The sequence below is a fragment of the Molothrus aeneus genome, chromosome 6, assembly GCF_037042795.1.
Source record: "Molothrus aeneus isolate 106 chromosome 6, BPBGC_Maene_1.0, whole genome shotgun sequence".
NCBI lineage: Eukaryota > Metazoa > Chordata > Aves > Passeriformes > Icteridae > Molothrus > Molothrus aeneus.
Window position 1 is genome coordinate 55,597,797 of NC_089651.1, and position 24,378 is coordinate 55,622,174.

Below are 24,378 nucleotides of genomic sequence, written 5' to 3' on the forward strand. Positions count from 1 at the left end.
AGGGATGCCCACATGGACATCAGGGCTTGGTGCAGACACAGGAGCAGGGATGAGTCTGCAGAAGCACAAAGGGAGGCTGATAAAACATCAAACCCTAACTGAAAGCAGAGCGTAAAACAAACGGAGTGCCAGGCACATGGATGTCCTTATTGGCTTTAACAATGTTATTCATTCATTTAAAAGCAAGCACACACACACTTTCCAGCCAAGGACCTCAGAGGGGCTGGCAGGCAGCTACAGAGCCTTCTTGGACAGGGCCTGGAACCAGAGGAGCAGCTCTAATTCCAGCAAAGATTTTGGGACAAATATTTCATGACATTTCCAAGCTTTGTCTGACCTTCTGGGAACCTCACAAAGTTTCTCAGAGCACTGGCAAGGACAGACTATATATTAAAGGCCTTTTAAAAGCCCAGCAATTCTTAGCACATCCAGCAAGCTGCCAGCACCTGATGGAGCAGAATCAACAGTCCTGACTGGACAGTGAAATCACTCAGAAACATTCAGCCTCAGGCACTCACTTGTAATAGCAATCTGGGCACTGAACAATTCAAGCATTTCTTCTCACCACATCTCACATGTTGTACAGGGAAAAAAAAATAAACCACCAAACCATGAGACATCTTCTTAGTGCAAATCTAACTTGCCAAGCCTCTAATCCAGAGCTCTGGACAGCCAGGGACATAATTTCTCCATAGGGTTACCTAATACACCAGGGGGTGGGATGATCCCACATGTATCCTCTGGGAAATCTTGGGATCCCCATTAGATATTTGTAAATCCATGCCTGAGCTTTCTCTTATTGTTCCTGCCTGGACATAGCAGGGTTTCTAAATGCTCCACACAAGTCCACAGGCCCCTCCTATGATATCTCATCCAGTCCCCTGGATTTACAGTCTCCATCACCCAGACAATGAAGGAGGGGTGAGGAAAATTGCAGAAGTGAGGACTGAGTGAAGATTAACCCCCCAGTTTTGAAATCCAGTTTCCAAAGTTCCTCCTTCCCATCGGACCCCACAGCTCCAGCTGCAAACAGGGCACTGAAATTACCCCAGGTTTGATCTGGTTTTAATTTAGGATTAAAAGTACATGTATCCAAAAAGGATATCTTTAACCTGGATCAGGTCAGAGATTCAGTGCTCAGTCATTGTCAGGGCAGAGCAGGGCATTGTGATCTGACCCTGACATGTCCCTGTTTCTGCCCCATCTAGACCTGGCCAGATGAGCTCCCCCCTGGAGAACCCACAAAGGCACCTGGTGAGCAGAAACGGTTTGCAGAGCTAGCAGAGACACTGAAGAGCATGAAAGTACTTTGGGTTTCCCTAAAAATCAAAACACTGCTCAGCCTGCTGAGAACATATGTTTAGTTGCTTCCTTCTGCCAAGATGGAAGTTCACATCCCTCTACAGAAAGACCTGGAGCAATGTGTGCCTCATCCAAAGTCAACTGTCATGAATGGGAGCTGGGTATTTACTGCCAAGGCCAAAAGTTCCAGTCCTTAAGCAAACAGAATATGAAATACAGACAGAAAGTGCTCACCATCTCCAGCATGTTTTCAAAGAGCAGTGTTCACTCCCTGAAATTGAGGAGAAATCTCACAAAGACAACAGGAAGAATTTAATAAAGTTTTTCCATGTGATTTTTATTTGGTGTCAAGTATCAGCCAGTTTGCCCATCTGGAATATTAATAATGCAAATAGTGCTAAAGGTTGCTTTGCTCAGAAAAAGCCACAGGAACTTATAGAGTTCATTAGACTCCCATATTTCCTCTCCTCCCATTTAAATAAAGAGAGGGGACGCCATGCCGTTTCCTTTCACACAAAAGTGTTGGGCTTTGGCAAGGTTTTTACATTATTTAATTAGCCCACTCAAATTTCACTGAATTGGGAATATTCTAGTGACAATAATGTCCCTCTCCAGCTGAGTATCAGAAGGTGGAAAATGAAAAGCTCTGTCATGCAAATGCAGCCTCAGCAAAGTGCCTAAGGTGGTTGGAAAATACCGTTTAGTCCAATTATTCTTCCTGCAATTCTTGTGAATTTGGGGAAATGAAATGAACCCGAGATGTTCCTTTCTCTGAAACCTGCTGCTGCCTCACCCCATGAAAAAAGCCACTCCACAGATCAGCCTTACCCACTGTTGGTGCAGTGCCCCAGGAACCCCTGCAAACACACCTTGCAGTCACCAAAAAGAAAAACAACCAACACAACAGGACCCAAAATATGATTAGCAGACAAAAGCCCTATCCAGAGCCTAATGTAAAATATCCTCCTGCCATTCGTGGGAGTTAGCAACAGACAGATGACTCACTGATTGATATATTATCCTGCCCTGCCAACACATCTGGGTACATGGCAAAGTGGAAAACAGTGCATTAATCTCTGTCAGAGGGAAATCAATGGGAATCAGGCACCTAATTCCCTTAGCTGCTTTGGGAAGTCCCGCCCTTTCTCCACTTATCATAAATCAAATTTAAAAGAAAATCTTTCTCTGCCTGTGAACATACTGCATCTGCCCAGCCATCATCTCTTCCCTCTGAAATTCATCCCTCAGCATCTGCTCCTGGGGCCTGAGGACCAGGTGCCTCCATGGTTCTTTCCAAGGTCCATGGATGATGCTGCAAGAGGCTGTTTATGGTTTTGTTCCCTGAGTGAGAGGAGAGAGTCACCTCCTCTGCACCCAGTTTTCCCTGAGCTGGTAGGTACAGGGAAAGCAAAATGAAGGTGACACCTTAAAATAAATATAGACCTGAGAATCAATCATTAATTTTGCAGTCAGGTACCTGCTGGCTGAGCTGTTCTGCTCCTCCAAGCGCTGGAGCTTCTGCCTGCGGTAGGAGCATTAGTCAAAATCACTTTTGTTATTGGCCTGGTATCAGTTCAGGAATTTAGATACATATCTATGAGCAATCACTTCCTCATTCCATGTTCTGGGCAAGATTTTCATAAGAAAAGCTGATTAATCACAGGAATTTGAGGGTAACAGAAGGGCTGAGCAAGATGCACACCAGGTGGATTTGTCTTCTGCACAATATGGAGCTGGGTCCACAGAGTGGCAAAATGTATTCCCTGCTGCCAGGCTGCTGAAGTTCACTCCCAAATCTGTGTGTGGTGGGCTGAGCACATGCACATCCCCCTACATTTCCCACAGAGGGAAGAGTTACACATGGAGGAGGTTTCCTGAAGAAGAGGTGGTGTTGCCTTCAGACAAAGAGGAAAGAGATGATCATCTGTCCACCCCCCTTTCCCACACCTCTAGAAAGCATCTCAAACCAAACTATGAAAGCACAGGGCAGCCAGTCTGGGGCCAAGTGGGCTTTACACCCAGCTCAGCCATGTCTACAGAACCCCCCTAGCCCTGCTTCTGCTCAGATCCCTCCACCAGAGAAGATGTGGGTCACTTCCAGCCTGGGCAGCAAAATCAGTCTCCAGTATCCACTGCTGAACAGCAGTACCACCACCATGCTAAAAGCAAACACATTTTCTTTTTTTTGGGTCCTCAGGTGGTGGTGTTTTGTTGTGGTGGGTTTTTTTTTTCCATCTTCAAAAGATATAAAGACATTGATTCATGTTAAATTGTATAGAAATAATTCTCCTTTCACAGCACTGCCAAAGTCCCTTTCTGTCACAAAGTCCCACCTCTATAAAACTGTTGGCTCCCTGCCTATTAATTTTCTCCTTCAGAAATCAGGAGATTTCTGAATCAGGAGGACAGGCAGAAGTTATCCCTGCAGAGATGTGAGCTCAGCCAGGAGCAGAGAGCACTTTAAGGCCCCAGCTGCACCCCAAAACCACAAGAGCTTCGATACAGAACAGTGATTTCTTATTTTACACTCTGATATTGCTGCTGCACCAAAGGAGCAGCAAAAACTTCCCAGACAAGAACAAAAGGCAGGAGAGGAGCAGGGGCATCTGGTGGTGTTGGGGGCAGAGGATGCAGAGCAGCTTTCTCAGTGCAGGAAGGAAATGCTTTGTTCAGAGCTTATGCAATTGAAAATGCAGATTCAGACAGACCCAAAGAGTTCACAGATGCATGTCAGGCTGGCTAAAGCAAAAGGGAGCTGGAAGGGTTGGCTGACAAAGGGGAGTTTGACTACAGTATAATCGATTTTTTTAAATTAAGTTTTCTTTGTGAAGCAGTGTTTTAAAAGTTTACACATGATCCCTTACTATAAATACTAGAGCAAGTGTGCATTAAATGAAACTTACATTTCAGGTGTGTGTGTGTGTAGTAAATATTAAAAATTACACAGTTTCTCTGAAGTGAAATCAGATATCTGGACTGAGATCAAAGGAAATGTTTAGAACAGCTTTTCTTTTTCTTTCCCCTTCAGTGTTTTAGCTCAGCTGGCAAATCTGAGCATCCATCATCGCCCTGCTTATTCTTCCGTCCTGTCTGATAATGCATCTCCACATGGGGATCAGAAGCTGTGGCTTCCCATAAAGCCCACCTTCCAAAAGCACAAGTAAATCAGCCTCAACAAGCCCCACAAGAGCTGCCAAGGAGCAGAAAAAACACACACATGAAAATGAACTAGATCAAATCAGGAGCTGTGCATTCGTTTGACAGGTTGTGTCCTCTGTAGTTAAAATAAACCTTCTGTAGCAGGGATGTTTTCTCTGTAGTGCACAAACATCAAGTGCTAAGAGCATTTCAGTTTATTGCAAAGAATCTGTTTCCCAGCAGCTGCTCCAAATCCAATTGCATTTTTCTCTGATCTTGCTATTTTTGCTTCTATCAGAGACTTTAGTCTCCTGCTACTTCTACAGGATCTTAAACCTGGCTCTGACAGGCTTCAGGAAGCAGGACAGCCCTGAGAAACCCCTGGCAGAGCAGGCCCTCCTCCTGCAAGCTGCTTTCCAGTTTGTTTGTGCTGTTGCTGAGTTAATGAGGGTTTGCAGGCATGTAAAAACCAGTGCATCTCAGAACCAGAGAATCACAGATTGGTTTGTGTTGGAAGGGAACTTAAGGATTCTTCTAGTGCCAACCTTCCTGCTGTGTGCAGGGACATCTTCCACCAGACCAGGTTGCTCAGGGTCACATCCAGCCTGGCCTTCAGCACTGCCAGAGATGCAGCATCCACAGCTCTCCTGGGCAACCTGTTCTGCAGGCTCACCACCCTCACAGTAAAGAATTTCTTCCTGCTAGCCAATCTAAACTTATCCTCTCTCAGACTGAAGCCATTTCCCCTTGTTCTGTCACTCCATGCCCTTGTAAAAAGTCCCTCTGCAGCTCCCCTTATTTAGGCACTGGAAGGTGCTGTAAGGTCTCTCCAAACCCTTCTCTCCTCCAGGCTGAACAATCCCAACTCTCTCAGCCTTCCCTCACAGGAATGGTGCTGCAGCAGAGCAGTGTCCTGAGGGGATCCCAGCTCATCCACACCTCATCTTCACGGCAGAGCTGATAGCCCCTCCATCTTCACAGCCTTTCCTGAGTGTGCAGTTCATAAATTCAGGAGGAAACATGAAATCTAGCACTGTTTTGTTTCCTCCAGCCTCTGTGCTGGCCCAGCCCCAGGCCAGTCCTGTCCCACTTGCTGGCAGAACAGCATCATGGCAAAATAAGGATAAAATGCTTCCCCCAGCCATCTGAGGCTCCTCTGGCTGCTTTCCTGGGGGCAAAGGGATGAGCTCCATCAGAATAACAGTGCTGCCTGCATAATCCTACAGCAGGAGTAAACATTCAGGCTTAACTGTTTTGCAGGCACAAACTGAGCTGGCACAGCAGGAAGATGCTACCCCAGTGCATCAAGACTGCAGGTGGCAGGGCTTATCCCCAAGAACCTGAGCTCCTACAAAAGGAAGATAACCTCATTTAGTGTGAGGATCTTATTGCAAGTTGGGAAACTCCTGTTTCATTCATTCCAGCAAAGTCCCTTTGCCCTCATCCCTTGCAGAGCCTGTGGCAGCACAGGGAGGGAGAGTTCTGGCTGGGATATCACTGCTGGCAGGGTTTGAACCAAAGCTGGGGACACAGCTGCAAAATCAGATGGTGGCTTGGCAAACAGAATTAACTGAGTGTTATCACCTTCCTGGCCTCAGAGTGGCTTCCACAGCACATCAGCATTCCTGAGTTTTATCCCTGCCCATCCACAGCATCTCACCTTGCCTTTGTTTGCCAGCTCTGCTGCCATGGCACCCTGGCACACACCTGGAAATGCCATCAGAACTGAGGAAGCAAGGAAAAGTTTTTGCTTGAAAAAGAAATAAATGCAAAATAGGTCAAGTTCTTTTTAGGGAGGCTTTTGCTCAGGCCCCATCAGTGGCTCCTTCACCAAGTGATTGGTGTGAGGCTGCAATATGATGTGTGCTAGCAAGTGGTAGGTGGGAAAAGAGCTGGCAGGGAAAAAGCCAAGAGCTATAAAGGTGCAGGGGGAAAAAAAGGAGGTGAGATTTCAGCTGTTAACACGCAGTTTCATGTGTGCAAGCAGCACTTGGCACCCACAGTGTGAGGGGTGGGAGTCGTGCTCATTGCTTTCACAGGTCACCCCACCAGCCCTGCCCCTCCACTGGGGCCACAATCATGGCAAAACTCCATGTATAGTCAAGGCAAAGCTCCATGTAGAACCCATGGATTGGGTGCTGCAGGAGATCTGCAGGCCAGAGACCTCCATCTCCCAGGGGCTGGAGCCATCTGGGGTCCCACTGCCCTGGTGGATGGGCCCTGTGGGGACTGGATGCTGCTCCACAGGAGGACAGCTGGCTGAGAAACCTGTGCCCACCACAGAGCAAAACCAGTATTTGATCTAATTAATGCCAAGAGTGATCATGAAAATCAGTGCAATCACGTCCCTCTTCCTGTGACATTGCTGCATCCACTTTAATTGGCTTTTCTCTTGGCCCAACATATCTTGGCTTCTAGGCAGGAGAGGTTTTGCATCACCAGTGCTTGACCCTATTGAAGACACTTCCAGGAGCCAGCCCCAGGCAGCCCTGGAGGTGGGATGGAGGGATGGTGATGCCTATCAGGGGTGCAGGGCAGGGCCCAGGATTGTTCATAAGCACTTTCATTTTATGTTGCTGCCAGAAGCAATCAGCAGCAGGACAGTCAGAGATGTTGGCATGAACATGTTGGTCATTACATTCCAGACTCATTCTCTGGGATTCAGAGAGAGCAGCCTTTATCTCCCTCTCCTGAATAAACAGAACATAAAACCAGGAGAAACTCCCCAGAATACCAAAAAACCTTCCTGTTTTCAGCCTAGATTACTTCATGGTTAATTTATTCTTATTTATTCTTATGCAACCTTGGGGTTTTTTTGCTTTCTATTTTCCCTGGTGCCTGCCCCTTTGAAGTATTTTTAGACTGAACTCAGATCCCCTCTTTGCCTTTGCTGGGTAAGACAAGACACATTCTTCTGAGTCTCTCCTAAGATAAATGCTCTATTTTCCTACCAGTCTGCTCTCATTAACAGCCACATCTCAGGAGTGACCAGGACATGAGATCTGCTAGTCCAGGGTCAGTCTCACACAACCAACTCCTTCCCCTTTGGGGCTGCGCTTCATGGTGACTCTCCCTTGCTCAGCATCCCATGGGCCAGACATTCCTTTTGCAAAAGGGTCCCAGGCACTGGAGTGAGGATAAGGACACAATTTCTGTTCTGCAATGTGGTCCTGTCACAGAGCCACAGCATAGTTTGGACTGGGACAATAAAGATCATTTAGTTCCAAACCCCCTGCCATGGACAGGACACCTTCCACTTGTCCAGGTTGCTCCAAGCCCCATCCAGCCTGGCTGAGAACACTTGCAGGGATGGGGCACCCACAGCTTCTGTGGGCACCCTGTGCCAGGGCCTCACCACCCTCACAGCAAGGAATTTCTTCCCAATATCTGCTTTAAATCTGTCCTCTTTCATTTTAAATCCATTCCCTCTTGTCCTATCAAGATGCCCTTGTAGAAGGTCCCTCTCCAGTTCTCTTGTAGCCCCTTTAGGGTGCTGTAAGCTCAGCTCAGTGCCTTCTCTTCTGCAGGCTGGACAGCCCCAGCTCTCCCAGCCTGTCTCCATCAGCAGAGGTGCCTCAGCCCTCCTCTAGACTGGCTCCAACAGCTCCATGTCCTTCTGTGTTGGGGCACTGTCCTGGTTCAGGGCAAATTTAGGAGAGAACCCCCCAAAGGAGCTCCTCTAGGAAAGCAGATTCAATCGGCCCCTTTCCACAGCTGCTCCGGGAGAAAAATACCTCCTTGGAGAAAAGTGGAAAAAAACCTGTTTATTAAACAATAAAACCTAAACAATATTAAACAATAAAACCCCTTGCTGCTCCAAAAGAGGTGACAAACTGAGAAAGTCCCTCCCCAGGTTGCAGCTGAGCTCACTCAGTCTCTTGATGATGGAAATGCCATGGCCCAGGCCTGGCCTAGTGGGCCTCAGGTGGAGCTGTGGGTGCTCCTCTGAGTGTTCAGTCCAGAGCAGGTTTGAACAGGCCCAAAGAAAAGGGAAAAAAAACCCCAGTCCAGGGAACTTCTTTGCCTCAGCTAGCTAAACTAACTAAAACAAAGGAGAGCTCTGTCCCACTGTCTGTCCATCCACAGACAACACAGTCCAGGAGCAGGAATGAGGAGGAGTGAGTGCAGTGTCTGAAAACAAACTGCAGCTTCTCCTCTCCCCCCTTCACTCTCTGGAACAAGTCTTAAAGGTGCAAAATTTATTATTCAGCATCAACAGAACAGACAATTGGGGCTAAAAGCATCATAGAGTCAACCCAGGACAGGGCACTCCAGAGCTGGGCCCAGTGCTGCAGGTGGGCAGAGCAGAGGGGCAGACCCCCCCCAACCTGCTGCCCACACTGCTTTTGATCCAGCCCAGTTCATGTTTGCCCTTCTGGGCTGGGAGCACACATTGCTGGGTCACAGTGAGCTTCTTGTCAGCCAAGACCCCAAATCCTTCTCCTCAGGGCTGCTCTCTGTCCATTCTCTGCCCAGACTGAATTTGTCCCTGGGATTTTCCTGACCTTGCACTTGGCCTTGTTGAACTGTGCCCACAGCCCAGCAGGTGACTGGGAGCTCCTGAACCAACACCAAAGCTGAGGAAGGGAAGATGCAGAAGATCCAGGGATGCAACCAGGAACACCCAGCCCTCCTTTCTGCCAGCTGCTGTGACAATCAGTGGTGGATGTCACCAAATGCCCTCTTGCTGCCCCTCAGGATCCAGTCCCTCCCAGTAGGATGCCCCAGGGTTTGCACAAAACTCCTCACCCAGAACCTTTTAGTGGCTGCCCCACTCAAACCCCAGCAGCTCTCAGCTCTGTGGTCCAGTCCCTACGCATCTCATCTTCTTCTCTCTATCAGGAGCATTTTTGAGAACTTCACAGCGAGGCAGCTCCATGGTGATCAGCAGTGTTTGCCTGGGAAAGAGCAAGCAGCAGAAATGGTCTAAATACTTTCAGGCTTCTGGCCCTTCATAGAGCAATACCCCAGGCAAAGAAAAAGATATCTTGATTAGAATAATTATAATTGTCTTTTCCTTCGTTCTTTCTACAGAAATTCCAGTCTAAATTATCATCTAATTTCAGAGAGCTCCATGACCAAGATTATCTATGAGTCATTTGTAATTATGTGCCAGATTGTATTAAAGCATGAAAATACAAAGGTTTCTCATCAAATACTAAGGGGGTTGGGGAAAGAGAATCAAATTACATTGGAGCAAGATAACTGTTCCAGCCACTTTCTGATTCATGGCATCCAGCAAATGCAAAGGAAAAACATGGAGAAAATTGTCATTTTAATAATTGTATAATTGTGAAAACCAACAAATTACAGGAAATCTCAGTTTAAGGCTGACATGCCATCCCCTTCCAGTGCTACTCTAGAAAACACTGCAAGGAGCTTTAGGACTCTCCCATTCTGACTCTGCATGAAATCCCATGGGAATTTCTGCAGCAGCTTCGCCTTGGGCCTGAGTTTAGTGTTAAAAAGTGGATAAAAACTGCCTGTTTAGAAATGCAGCCTGTATCTATTCCAAACAGCTTTAGCTAGGGACAGCAAACACAGCAGCTGTCTTTCTGCACAAAAGAGAACACTCCAGCAGCAGGAAACATCCTGGGACTTCTGCATCTCTCTCTGGAGCCTCCCCAGCCCAACTCTCCTGGGACAGGAGCTGGAAAACTGGGACTCCTCTCCCACATCCAGGCCCCAGCTCTGCAGCACCAGTGAGGAACCCCAGGGTCAATCCAGGCATGCTGCAATTGAAATACCCAGAGGGAAGCAAAGGAGAAAATGTTCTCCATGTGGGAGGAGAGGAAGGAGGAGAGGGGATATTGGAATGAGGGTCATTGGCTGCAGGGGCAGAGTTTGGGGTTATGTGTCAAGGGAGACCCAGATGATGGCCTTGACAAGGCTCTAATGTGTTTGCTTCATAAACAAATGCATGCATGAATTATAAAAGAAATATTAACATACTGTAGAACTTGAATGGGACCAATTGTCCTTCCTGAGAGAACTGAGTCCTGTTTTCCCCATAGTCCTAAACAGGGAAAAGTCTCAAATCCCAACAGCCATGTAAAAAGAAGGCACAAGATGATGAGAGCTTCCATGTGACACAAAGGTCTGGGATGAGTGTCCCCACAGATTTTCACACCTTTGGTTAACTTGGATGCTGCCCATCCAGCCAGGGCTCCTGCACCTGCCTGCCACTTTCCATCCAGGGCAGCTCACGCCTTCCTCTGCTCTCCACAGCCACAAACGTGGCAGGGAACTCATCCTCACCATCACAGGCACAGCTCTTCCAGAGAGCTGCTTGGGGAGGAAATGAACTTCTCTTGTTTTCCTTGACTTTGCTGATGGCCTCTCACAAACCTGCAGTCGGAGCTGTGCCACAAGCCACAGGAATTCCCCATCACCCTGGGAAGGTGTTGCACTGGGATTCCTGCCCTGGAGCCCTGCTCACAGGTTTGCCCAGCTCCAGGGAGAGATCAGCTGTAGGGTTACACAGGTGCCTTCAACCATGCTTGGCTCACACAAGCCGGGTGAAACCAAGTGCCAATAACAGCACTTGTTTACTCAAGCAGCACCATCACAAATCTGTTTGTAAAATCCAGGGAGCAATTAAATTAAAAAAAATATTGCCATCTAGCACCCCTAGCTTGCCATGGGAACCATCTCCCTCATTCCTGGGGGTTACCCTGTGCCTTAAGCCACCCCTGCCAGCTGACCCCATGACACACCTCACTGTGGAAAGGAGAACTCTCCACATGTGCCCATAGCACAGCTTTGAAGCCTTCCAGGGGACCTGAAAACTTTGTCTTTTACTCAGAAACTCAGTCCCTTCCAGCTGCCAGGAGATATCCTGCTGTTTTACTCCACTGAAATGAGGACAGCTTGTTCTCTGTGGGATCAAGTGTTTCCTGGAGCCTCAGGTACCTGCCCCGCCCTTCAGTGACCCCCTGGCCCAGGGAAGGGCACTGACTCCCCTTTCCCTTCCCCATCACTCTGGTGTGCCTGAAAACAATGAGATCTTTCAGGTGAAGCATCATTTAAAAAAAGAGTTCCAGAGGCAGATGGAGCAGTCGCTTCTGGAGGGATCAGAGCATCCTGGGGATCTCCCTGGACGGCTCCTGATGAGTCCAAGCTGCAGCACAGGGACCCAGGCACCACAGCAGAGAGCCAAGGGACAGGCTGAATGCTGACCCACAGCATTCAGGATGTGGCTTAACTTGGCACACATGAACTTCAGATTTCACTGATGGAGCCCACATTAAACAAGCACAGGCACCAGGATGTGACACAACTTGAGTAATAAAGCTTCAGTGTGGGAACTGCCAGAGGAAGGAGCCAGCAGCAGCATCAATAAATGTGCAGGGCAAACGGGCCAGCTGCAATTTATTCTGCATGTGCTTCAGACATTTCACATTGTCTTCATTCCTCACAAAGTTTTTGTGATGCCTGTCTCATGAGCATGTTCTAAATGCCAAATTTAGCTGCAATAAGCATTGCTTAGCAGCCTTGTGAATGCTCCCCCTGCCTATTGTGGTGGGGAAAATAAACAAATTATTAATCTGAGATATTTATGGTGCAACATTTTACAATGACTAGTCAGCCTGGCTATACATTAAAAGCTCTTTTGTTTTGTTTTGTGGCTGGTTAATAGCAGGAGGGAGGCACTCCAGCCTTTCCTTTCCTCAGAACTATTAGGACCATAACGGAAAGGTGAGGCAGGTGGGAATGGGATTTCCTCACCTCATTCCTGGTGCCTACAAGATTGACACTCTGTCCCAACAACTCACCAGCAGTTCCTTTACATTCAGTGGAGAGCAACAGGCAGCGCAGGGAGTCACCAAGCTAAGATGGATGGCTTTAAATGAAGGAAAATGTTCCTAGAGAGTAGACTGCCATATGTCTATCTGTGGGTGTGGCTGGCACTGCCACACCTGAGAGCACAGAATGGTGAATTTGGAAGCCAGTGAGATAAAAAGGCCACATCAATGGTGCACAGTCAAAACAGAGCAAGAACATGAGTCCCTGTATGTTTTTGTGTGACCATGGAGACACAGGTCTGCTTCTTCCCAGAACACCCTGGCATGGAAGCCTTCCCACCTGCAAAGGTGTTTCTTCACTCACCTGAATGCAGCGCTCCTTCCTGCCCCTTTGTCCCCTTGCCCACCACACAAGCCAGCACTGCAATCTGAGAGTTGGAAACCGCAACCTCTGCAGTGCCAAGCCTGGCAGAGCTGTCAGGAGTGGGTTGACTGGAATTCTGCAGGAATCACAGAGCTGTGGGGGGCAATTTGCTGCTCATCAGCCCCGTGGCCACTTGAAGGCTGTATGCCAGGGCTGAGAGAAGCCTTCATCATGTAGGGCCTCTGCTGCAGGGGGCAGAGATGCTTCTTGCCTGTCCCTGGCAAAGGGAGGGGTTGTGTTTCTCTTGGCAAGTGACCCTTCTTTCAGGACAGGGCTCCACAGAAACACCCTCTGTTGGACAGAGAAAGCAGCAGAACATGACAAGTTTTGGTCTGTGTTACCAAAGAGCTGCTCAGGAGCTAATGGGGATGACTGCAGGGATGGTGACAAAATGACAGAGGATGCTTCCTATTTGGTATTAATATCACAAAGCAGGGGAGAAGATGAAGAGCTGGTGCTTCCCTTGATACATCCCTTCACTACTGGGATCCTGAAGGGCAGCTCACCCTGATCTCCACTTCCCAAGCTCCTCCTGAGCAGCTGGCAGGGAAACATTGCTTTTTGAGGAAGGAAACTTCATGACAAGTCTTTGAAGATCACAGGGCTTTTCAGACCAACTATTATTTTCCTCAGGTCTCATAAGTAGATAAATTCTCCTCTGCTGAGTGTTAATATCCCAGCAAACTGTCCTGTTTTCCCTTCTATGCATTGGTCAGGACATATCTAACAAGTCTATCACTAGAGCTCCTACACACATAGAGATAACATTAATAACATCTCTAATAACATTAGAGATGTTATTTCTTGCTGGTGTATAGTTGATCCTACACACTCTATCTGGAGAGAAAGTGGAAGGATTTCCTTGAGGACCTGTGCTTAACTGTGAGGCTCTTCCAAATCTGAAAATAAAGCCTTTGAGATCAGATCAGCCAGATCTAGAAAAACCTGAAGGACAAAGGTCCCCAGCAGTGCAAAAAGCTGACACTGAAGCTTGGCCAGATGTGACACGGTCAGCAGTGCAGGGGAGGAACAAAGGGTTGGACAGCCTAAGGAGGCAGCCAGGCAATTACTCATTTAGGAGGCATTTTTAATTGCTTTTGTGAAGCATGATTCATCTCTCAGTATGTGCATGGACAGTGGATCCTCTGGCTGCACAAATGAATCAGCACACGCTCCCCTCTCCCTGCTCCCATGAGGCTGAGACCCTGCACAGCCCAAACCAACCCTGGGAAGAAGCAGGTCTGAGAGTCAGCAGCTGCTCACAACACCACAAACAAGAATTCACATGTTTAAAGGGATAGAAACCCCTCTTGTCATGGACTGGGTGTTGTGGATGTGAACATATTCCTGTGAGGCAGCTCGCACATCCTAAGAACGTGGCCCTGCTTGCTCAAGAGGGAAATACAGAACTGGAAGAACCATCAAGGCCTTGAAAGGGCTTTTTGTCAGCCATGTTCCTACCTGCTTTCAGCACAAGCATCTTATGCCTCAGGAAATTTAGCCAGAGTGGGATAAGAAGGACAGGTTTTCATGGACAGGGTCTCAGTGCTCTCCAGCCTCATTTATCTCATCCCCACATGCTGCTGGTGCTGACAGCCAGAGATGTCCAGAGGGAGTTGGCACACTGCTGCACTGCCTGTCAGGGGGCTGCCTCTAAGCTTCCCAAAAAATGCCTTGACTGCAGCAAGGGAATGAGGTGAATACACAAGAAATGTACTGTTTTTCCTGAATTGCATCAAGTTAATGATATTTTCCTCCCCCCTTGCATCTCTGTAAATCAGCACGTGACTGTGGGACTCAGCAATGTTACACTGATGTAGAACCACACTTGGGAGGGGACTGGTTCGTGTAAATCATCCCTTTCTATTTCCTAGTACATAATCTGGTGCCAAGTTCTGTCAAAAACACACAGAAAACATTCACTAGATTTTTCCAGTGGCAATAGTCTGTCTAAACACAACTTTAAATGCCTGCCATTAAAGTTTTCTTCATCTCATTAAAGAGACTTGCAAAACCATCTGCTAGCTAATGAAGAGTTTTTAAAGCTTTAATATTTTATTTTATAATGAAATATACAAAGGGGAAAACAGGACAGGTATTTAGAAAGACAATGGCAACAATCTGCTGTTCTTCCACAGAAAGCTGATGATGTTCGCTCCCATGGCTAATTAAAGTGACTGAACACTTCAGCCCCTTGAATATTCCTTGAACAAATAATGCAATTCCTATTCTCAGGATACTTGCCTAACACACAGCAACTGAAAGCAGCACTTCCAGGAACTATTTCTCAGCATCCTTCTCTTCCAAAAATACCAGTGACTGGTACATTACAGAGAAGGGCAGTCAACATTTCTGCTCAGGGTCTACGTGCCCTTGCCAAAATCCCTTGGTGCTTCTGGATTCCCTCAGCCCTCCCATTCACTTCCCTGAGTTACTCAGAAACTGAACGAGGGATGAGAAATCCTGGTGAGATCATCAAGGACAGTGATCAGCCAGACTCAGAGCAGAGGCTGGGCCAAACCCAAGGGACAGCACTGCTCTTCCCAGGATCTGGCTGTGATCACCAGTAGGAGGAGAACAAACTGGGTTCATGGCCCTGTGAGCAATTAATGGCAAGGAGTAAGAGAAGTCATGGGGAGCCATCTGAGATGGTTCCACCACCCTCCTTAGCAATATTAGGGAACAGAGAGCCCATCTCAGAGCTGAAATGAGGAGGAATTTCAGGTCACAGCCTACCAGACCAGGTCTCCTCCACTTGCTGCTCGCTTCTTCACCTCTGGTGTGGGACATCCCTGGCTCTGATACCTGGACCAACTGATACTTTCACACTTCATGTCTCACCATCATTCTCTGTGCTGCTTTCCCCTGCTTTTTGTCTCCTTTAACATCTCTGCTCCTCAGCAGTGATTGCTTACTCCTGCTGAGCACCAAGGACTCTGCTCAGAAGGAAAGTTGCAATCCTAAGCATGGTCCTTGCAAAATATGGCAATAAAGGGAGTAACTTAAAAAAAACACATACATCCCACCCCAAACCCCCCCAAGCACTTTCTTGGATAGAAAGCTACCCCATTGCCCTATCAACCAAAAATATATCCAAGAATTTAATGACAGCTAAGCCTGACTCTGAAAGTAGGCCTGAAATTACCTGGCAGAGCTACAGCCTGCCTCCCAAAGCTCTGCTAAGTCCTGTAATGGCTGAGTCTTCATCCTGCCTACTGCTGATCTTCACTTGAAGTGTCACAGATAGCCTTAATTGCTTATCTCCTTCTGAGCTTCATACCTGCTGTGGTAGATTAACAGATGGGAACTGATCAATGGGCTGAATGCAGCCCTTGGGACCCCCAAACTACCTCCCCACACAGTGAGTAGTGCAATGGTTCTCCCCACTCACACAAAATTTGTAATCTTCTAACTGAGGTACTGTCACATCCCACCTTTGGTGCAGCCCCCTTCACTCTGTGCCACCTCCACAGGCAGTGACAATACCTGGGGCTGTGCTGGGCAGCTTTACAGGGCTGGCACTACCCCTGCTGACAGAGACCATTTGCCCACCAAGAGGCCAGGGGAGATCACAAAGTCCACACTTGCACGTGTGCCAAGAGCCCTGGCCAAAAGTTCTTCAGATGGCATCTTATTCATGCAGCCAGCAACTCTGAACCAACATAAATTATACGGGGAAGATGAACAAGATGAAAGATCATTCATCTTACCATAGGCAGAAAACACACTCAGACTCTTCCTCATGGTGCCTGATGGCCCAGAAAGAAACACAGTGATTCACATTGCGCTGATTTGCTGTTGGAGACCTCAGAGCTTATGGGAGATCCTCCTGATTTAATGCACCATGCAGCAGTAACTAACAATTTCTCAGTGGCCTTGTGTAAGAGTTTGTTTGAAAGCAGAGAGCAGAGTTTTGAAAACATTTGCTTTAGCTGTATTTTATGCCATGCCAAGCCATGAATCTTACCTGAATGGTGCTGGTGTGTGTTGGACTCTCCTCTGCTGAGCTCCCAGAGCGTGGCAGGAATCACAGCCAAAACAAGGATTAATCTCTTTCCCACGATGCTGTGCTGAGGAACTCTTGTTCAATTTACAGCACATCCACCTCAGAGTAAGGCAGAACCACCTAGAAGGTTCTGACCTCAGCCATCCCCATTTATATTAAAAACAGCACAACAGATAACTTCTCTTTGCTGTTTATTTAGGCATGGCTTGACAGAGTAAGAAGGAGACTTAGCACAGTATCTGATTTACACCAGGACTGGTTTTACCCACAGTACTCTGCTTTTACCCCAGAGCACTTTTATCCCCTCCTTCACTACTGCTACCACTTCTAGAGACTGCTGGTAACAGCACAGATCCTGGAGTGATGGAGCAAAAAGAGCAAAGCTCTTCCTGCCTCCTGCTCACTGCTCATTGCACAGCCCAGTGCACATCATAACAAAGAATATTCCCTCATCTTTCTGGTTTTAATGCAGCTTTTCTCCTTAACATCAAACTACAACCCTTAAACTCACTCTAAATAATTAATTCTTTTTTTTTTTCACTTGAGAAACAATGATAGCTCACCATCTCTTCTTCCTCATCTGGCTTGGTGTCCTACCTCTTTCAGTACCCTCCAGCGGACTGCTCAGGCTATAAATGATGAATATCACGCAGGATACACCATGAAACAGAAGAGTCTGGAACTCTTTTGTGGAAAAGGGAACAACACTGCCTCACCTCTGCTGCTGCCAAGATGCAGCTTTTGCCCCTCTTAGTCTCTGTGTACAAATCCCTTCTACTTTTCCCACAGAAGAGTACTGAAGAAAAATTACCTGGAAATCAGAGTGCTGGTGCTGTTTCTTTTCATTGCTCTGTTCAAATTACTTTAATTTGCTGTATTTTTCTGCTTTTAAAGAATTGAGAAACTTTACTAGGAGCACTGAGAGCACTGAGAAAGCATTCTTGCTGCAATTTGGCAATAGAAATGGATAACACAGTGATTGCCATCCCTGTGCCCAGTACTGGGTGACTTACTGCCCTCCCACACAATAAAAAATGTACAGTTCAGGCTACAAGTTGTTAAATCCTGTGCTCCTGGAGTCCCACAGCAAGAAGGGAATTTCATTTTGCATTTTTATGAACTGTATGTGCCTCCCTAATTTCCATGAGAATGCACAACAGGTCTTGTAAGAAAAAAATAATTACAACAAAGCAACTCACCAAGTAAATTTGTTATGCTCTAAGTCCTGAATTCTCACTGAGCCTCCTTTCTCCTGTACTTAACTCCTTTTGTTAAACAACTACCACTCACCAAGATCACTGCCAGGTATCAGGGTGGGCAAAAAAACCCTGAATAATGTGCTGTAACTCTTTTTATAGACAAGACAGGAGTAGAAAACAGCAACAGCCTCTTCTGTATTACAAAACACGAACAAAAGAACAAATGTGCTATGACCTACTGGTGACAAATGAAGGTAATATAAAGCCTCGTAAGATTTCAGCTTTATTAGCATTATTTAACTTCTGAGACCATTAAAGGAGGCATATTTGATGAATGCAGCTCTGGGGACAGAATGGTTTTGGTTATGAAAGCCTGGTGTGGCACAGAAGAGAAAAATGAGAGGACAAAGCCAAGAGCTGTACAGCTTGGAAGAGCAGAAAAGATGGGGCCAAGGTGGTCAGTACTTATTAACAGCTCAGATGTTAGCAGGGAGAGGGCAGCTGTGATGGACACTGCTGGAGAAGTTCCCAGCTCCCAGTGGAAATGGCTGGAAAAGCTGAAGAGAAATTCAGATAAAAACATCACAGTGTCAAAGAGAGCAGAAGTGTGCCTTGATCACACTATGGGAACATAGTGAAATGCTGGAATGACACATACTGCCTTATCAAATCTACTGTTAATCATCCTTTTATAGGCTAAAACTTTGCAGGAGACACTCCTGAGGATCCAGCAGTACCTCTTTTTCCAGCAAAAACTAAAAGGAGCAAACACCCATCTGTACAAAGGGCAGATGTGGATTTTTGTCTCCAAACTGTGGCAGCCAGATGTTGATAAAATAACATGATTTTTAACTCAGCACACACCTTATTTATCAAGATACAGCTTTGAGAAACAAGCACTGGAACAGTTCCACTAAATACACACACCATATATTGTTCCCACAGTCAGTTAATTACACAGCTTAGTGGAAAAGCCTCGTTAATGTTATGCACTTTACAGAAAGCATCTACATCTATCAGTGGAACAGTATCTTGTAAAAAACACTTGCCTGATTGCTGTGTCTTCCCTTTTAGAGACAAAAGAAAGCTCTAAATGACAAATCTTGGCCACGACCAACCAATCATGCAGCAATCAAAACTGAACATTTTTAAGAACTAAGACAGAAAAAATCAGAAATCATCAAGAGAGCATCACAGTAACAGATGGGCTATGTAAAGGTTTTATTTTTTATTTACAGCAAATATATTACAGTAAAAAAGGTTAACATGACTCGTGGTTGTGGAAGGATGGTACATATGCATACATCAAAAAGGTTTCATTTTCTTGGCACTAACTGAACTGAATACAAGGATTCAACACAAAAATAAGAAACAGAACTTTTATTAGGCAAACTCTAACTGTACACATCTGCAACTGGGGTTTCAATGCAATCCAAAGAACACAAACAAGTCATCAGGATGGCAAAGATGAACTTTTTTGATGAACATGTTGAACCCTCAAGACAAGGCTGTCTGGCACCATTTAAAAGCTGCTGTACTGAACACACTGATTTTAAAGAAATGTCACAGATGATTAAGACACTGAAAATGCACTCAGCACAGTGAAGAAGCCCATTATTTTCCTTATTTCTTTTTCTACTCCCACAGTACCAGAGTGTTAAAAGGCTGCATGGCAGACAAGCTGGATGCAACAGCTGGAGAATTTTGCCTGTCAAGCAAAGTGACTTGCAGCAAGAGATGTGCTTTCTGCAACAAACCCAATGATACACAGCTTGTGTGGCTTCAAGGAAGAAGATCTAAGAATACCAAATGTTGAAGCCTTATAAGCTCTTTACATCATAATCAGAATCCTGAGAAAAGCAGGATCCAAATTACTCCAAGTGAATTCGGGCTTACTTACACACAACAAAATTGTCCAGATATACCAACAGTAGTAAACAGAGTTAATGCAGTGTTAATCCTTTTACATTTTAATGACTAGCTATAAAACCAGAAACTAGCATGTTCAAATCTGTTTACATTTCCTGAGCTTAGTTAAATGAAGAAGGAATGAACGTTACAAAAATCCCGGTAAGTCACCAATAAATTAAAAATGTACATAAACACTACAGCTTAAGAAGCTCAGAGTGAAGTCTGCCTATCCAATATCCTTTCTTTAGGAATCCTGTACAGAAGCCCTGCCATTAACTTCACCAGCAATATTGAGATGCTATGGAATTGTAGGTCTTTTTTTTTTTCCCCTTGCTCTTCCAGCAGATTGCCTGATGGCCTTTCCTAATCAAATCATATGAGAGCATTCAAAAACTGCAACCCTCTACTTGCAGTGCACAAAACAATGTTCTCAGCAACACAATGTACTACTGAAATTCAGATTTCCTAGCTGCAGTTATTGGGGTGGGCTCTCAGCTCTCACACACACCACCACCACCCTGGCAGCAGGTTTGGTACCCTTTGGGAGAACAAAGCAGGAGACTGGAGGAAAGACCCTCAGCAATATCCATCTAATTAGCCCATCCTAGAGGTTTCTTTAAGAGCCAACATCTTGCATTTGAGAAAAGCACTCGACCTACATGAGTCATACACATGTTTATTTATGTATGTTTATTTCCTGCATAGAGAATACTGTGTACCTTGGAATAAAACCCAAGTCTTGAGAATATACTGAGAGTATATTTGTAGCAGTGCTATGGAAGATTAATTCAAACCCAAACAATCAAACTCAACAGTCTCAAAGACTTGCAGAGCACAAACTTTGATAAAACAAACCACTTTTTAGAAAACTGTCTGCTTATAGCATACTTCTATTTTATGGTGTAGATAAAAGAGAGGTAGAAAGGTTTATCTCCTCAGTATCAGTTTCTGTGCAGTATTTATAAAATGTCAGAAAAAAAATCTATAGCTTTTCAGTGAAAATGCCAGCTTTTCTCCTAAGAATTATAAGGAATCTCTTCTTTCCACTTAAGTGCTGTAAACTAAGTAACTGGAATCTGGTTCAGAAGAGCTATTCTTTCCAGTAGCCTTACCACACCAATTTTGTTACCAAGTTCTGCTTCTAAGAAGTTATTACAGAAATACTCCTATACAGGGCTCAAAAATCCCTCACAGATACAACCCACCAAGCCATATTTACCAGCCAAATAGTATCAAGTCTGCTCCTTAAAAAATCACTCACTCTTGCTCAACTTGCATGATCCAAGCCACCAAGAGGGACAGAGAAGAATGGAAGTATGGAAGGCTGTGTGGCCCTTCCCCTCTTTAGTGATGATCTCAGATGTGAGCACCATCATCACCCTGTCTGGCAGAGCATCCTGAAGCAGCTTCTCTTCCTGTCACAATCCAATCTCTGTAGCAGGAGGATGGATGGTGCTTTAGTAACCAGCGCTCCTGAAAAAAGGTAGGAAGGAAGACCGGACCAGGAGACACAGCTGAACAGAAACTGTGCTGGTAAGATAAATATCCATCTTTCCCTGGTGTTAAGAGAAGCCTACAGCACTACAGTTTTCATGATTGTCACCAGATAAGGGAGAGAGATGGAAACATCCAGAGTGTGATCCAGAGTGCCGTGCATTTCCCATGGAGCCGAGAGCCTCGGGCCCAGCAGTGCCAGGGGAAGGCAGGTCAGAGGCACCAGGGTGGGATCTGCCCACAGGGGCTCCACTCCTGAGCCCTGCTCTCATGGCACTGCCAGAACTGATCTAGCTGTGACAGAGGACCTGCCTGCTGACATTTCAGGGCACACAGGGCTGGAGCTCCAGCTTTATTCACATAGCAACGACTGTTCAAGGATGGGATTTGAGCCATGAAAGTCAGGCTGCTGCATGGTGACCTTTAATTTACCCAGTGAATGCTAAGCAAATTACATTAAATTAAATTCAGTCAAAGCAGATGCTAGCTTATTTATTAAAAAGCTCAGCTTTCTCTTTCTTTCAACTGGTTTTAGAGACCAGCAGCTCTTGGGAGCAGACCCTCACTCTAACTAAGTCAGGCAAGAGCAGCTCCACAGAGATGGCCTGAGTGACTCTCCTGCAGCAACACCAGCCTAAAGAAGACCTGGCTTTCCCTAAGGATGCCCAGCAACAGCTCATGAGCACAGCATCTTTGCCTCCTTGCTCCCTGCACTTCCTACCCAACCCAGGTGTTCTGCCTCCTTCCACAAAAACCACACCGGACTCACAATGGAAGACAATTCTTCATTGCCTTCTACTGCCAGATATTTTAAGAAATCTATGAATTTACTAATATAAAGAAGTATTTACTCTGTTTCAGAAAACCAGTACTGCTCTGCAAATATATAACTTGTCATTAACTTTTGACAGGGTTGGGTAAGGGAACTCATTTACAGTAACATGGTCACATTCACAATCCAGGTTGAAAACATTTCTTTCTGTCAGTTGTAGCATGATGAGACTGACTAATTTTCCTGTACTCAAATAATCAACAGGCCCTGTCCTTCAACCTGCTCCCTTTCAGCAGTATGCCTAAAAGCAGTCACATAAATAAGAGATGTGCTGCTTTCAGCCACACAGGCTTCATGCACAGTCTGTTTTGTCTCTTCTCTTTTGTTCTCTGGAAACATTACTCTCATTAATTTAATTCTCCAACTGTGATCCACCAAAATAAAAATAAATTCAAGTAGGAATCCAAACTGGTTATTGCTGGGTTATGGGTCAATGTAAACTGACCAGACCCAATGCCAACCTTGAATTCACTTTACAAAAGTAAGGATTGTTCGATTACATTTGCTGACCATAGACAGCTTCTTTCACTATTCATACAGCTTGAAGACAGAAGATTTGCTGAGAACAAGACACAGTCCATGTCCCCTGGAAGTAAATGGAGCTAATAGCCATCATCTTCATCCATATCACAGCCATAATCTGAAACACACAAAGACAAGGGCATATAAAAATGCAAATATTCTGGGTAGATGGAAGACACAATAGAAGTATTGCTTCTTTAAGGTTGTTTTCTTGCTATGTAACTACAGGATAAGTTTTGCCTTAGGCAAGCATTTTAAAAATCATCTATTTTCTTAGGCCTAAATAAGTTCTTGCATGTACTTCCCTCAATGAAATAAAATTATTTTTAAGCATGTATGTGTAAATATCTCCTCTCACTTGTCACTAGACTCTCCTTTAGGAATACTTGGCACATGTATATGTGAAATACTTGGTTTAATTTAGAGGCAAAGGTGATCAAGCCTGATTGTCACAAGTGACTTGGCACACAGTGGCTGATAAGCAGCAGCATTAATTTACAAGTAGGCACATTTTTCACTAGATATAGGCACCAAGGAAAAAGCTGGTTTGTTTATATTATTCATGGATTTATGAGCTGAAATTGCAAGGGTTCAGAGATAGCTCAGAGTTCCCATCAACATCAAAAGAGGCATGGAATGAATCCTGACCAATGCATCTGACTCAGATCTCCCTTATCTTCTAACTTCTAGACTTAAAATTTTTGCCCAGATTTCTCAATCCAGTTTTGTTTTCTTAAACAATGCTGAGTGCAAAGACTGTGTGCTGTGTGTCAGAAGGCAAGTCTGTATGCTTCTAATGCACCTCTTTCTCTTCTGTGTGCTTCTGAATGCACTGACACAGATACTTTCTGTTGTGTAGATGAACCTATGGATAATTATTGCATATGAGCACTGAGGAAAGTTAAACTTCATATTCCAAATCCAATACAGGACAACATCTCACCCAAAGAGACAAGCAAATGCTCAGAAGCAGAATTAAGTGTAATCTATAATGATTTGTGTAGAATGGGTGAAGTTCACCATCTGTAATTCATGTTGTTATTCCAGGCAGGCAGGTCTAAAATCCACAGAGAAAGCACCAGGAAAGAGTTATTTGCTGTGGTGAGCAGCTCTGTACACCTGCATCTGAATTCTGGGAATACTCCTTTCCTTTTCCTTTTTATTTTTATTTTTTAACTCTAATTTTTCAGCTGTTGTCCAGGCCAGACAGGGAGTAGTGGAATGTTCTCAGAATGGTTCAAAATTAGTAACATTTACAAAGAAAAAAAACGCAGTGACCTTTATTCTATTTTTGTGGGGGGTTTATTAATAAACATAGACCCACCCTCCCCCACATGGATGCCTTTTCTTGGGAACGTTATTCTAATAATAAATGCAGGCAACAAACTGTTTTTCCTACAGTTCAGCAATTATTTTCCAGCAGAGAAATAAATTTAAAAGCAACAGACACTTTTGTGAAATGTATACAAATTGTCCATGAAAGCTAAATGAATAGTGATGGAAAGATTTTTGCAGTAAATAACATTTCACTAGGAAATTTATTCCCATCTTGAGTCTTCACAACCCATAATTAGCAGCTCCCATTTTAAAAATAATTTTGTGTATTTTCAAAGCTTAACTTCTAAAGGGAAATTTTTAATAAAGGATAAATGTGGATGTGTCCAGCTAGGAAAAACCACAGTGGAGAGGAGACTGCCTTTTCCTGCCAGCAAAGAAATCTAATTAAACCAGTGGCTTTGCTGGGTAACCCAAAGAAATTAGCACACATCTGTGTACCATACATGCACCACCAATGCCATTCCTGC

The 24,378-nt window shown here is 45.2% G+C and overlaps 1 protein-coding gene across 1 annotated transcript in view; it reads right to left on the reverse strand.

The window, feature by feature from the left end:
• Positions 1-19,018: 19,018 nt before the first annotated feature.
• The window catches only part of BRF1 (BRF1 RNA polymerase III transcription initiation factor subunit), a 173,322-nt gene continuing 167,962 nt past the window's right edge, over positions 19,019-24,378 (reverse strand). The window contains exon 18 of the mRNA XM_066552916.1: positions 19,019-22,691. Within this exon, the coding sequence (XP_066409013.1) occupies positions 22,654-22,691 (38 nt within the window). The 3' untranslated portion in view covers positions 19,019-22,653. The remainder of the gene's footprint in view (positions 22,692-24,378) is intronic.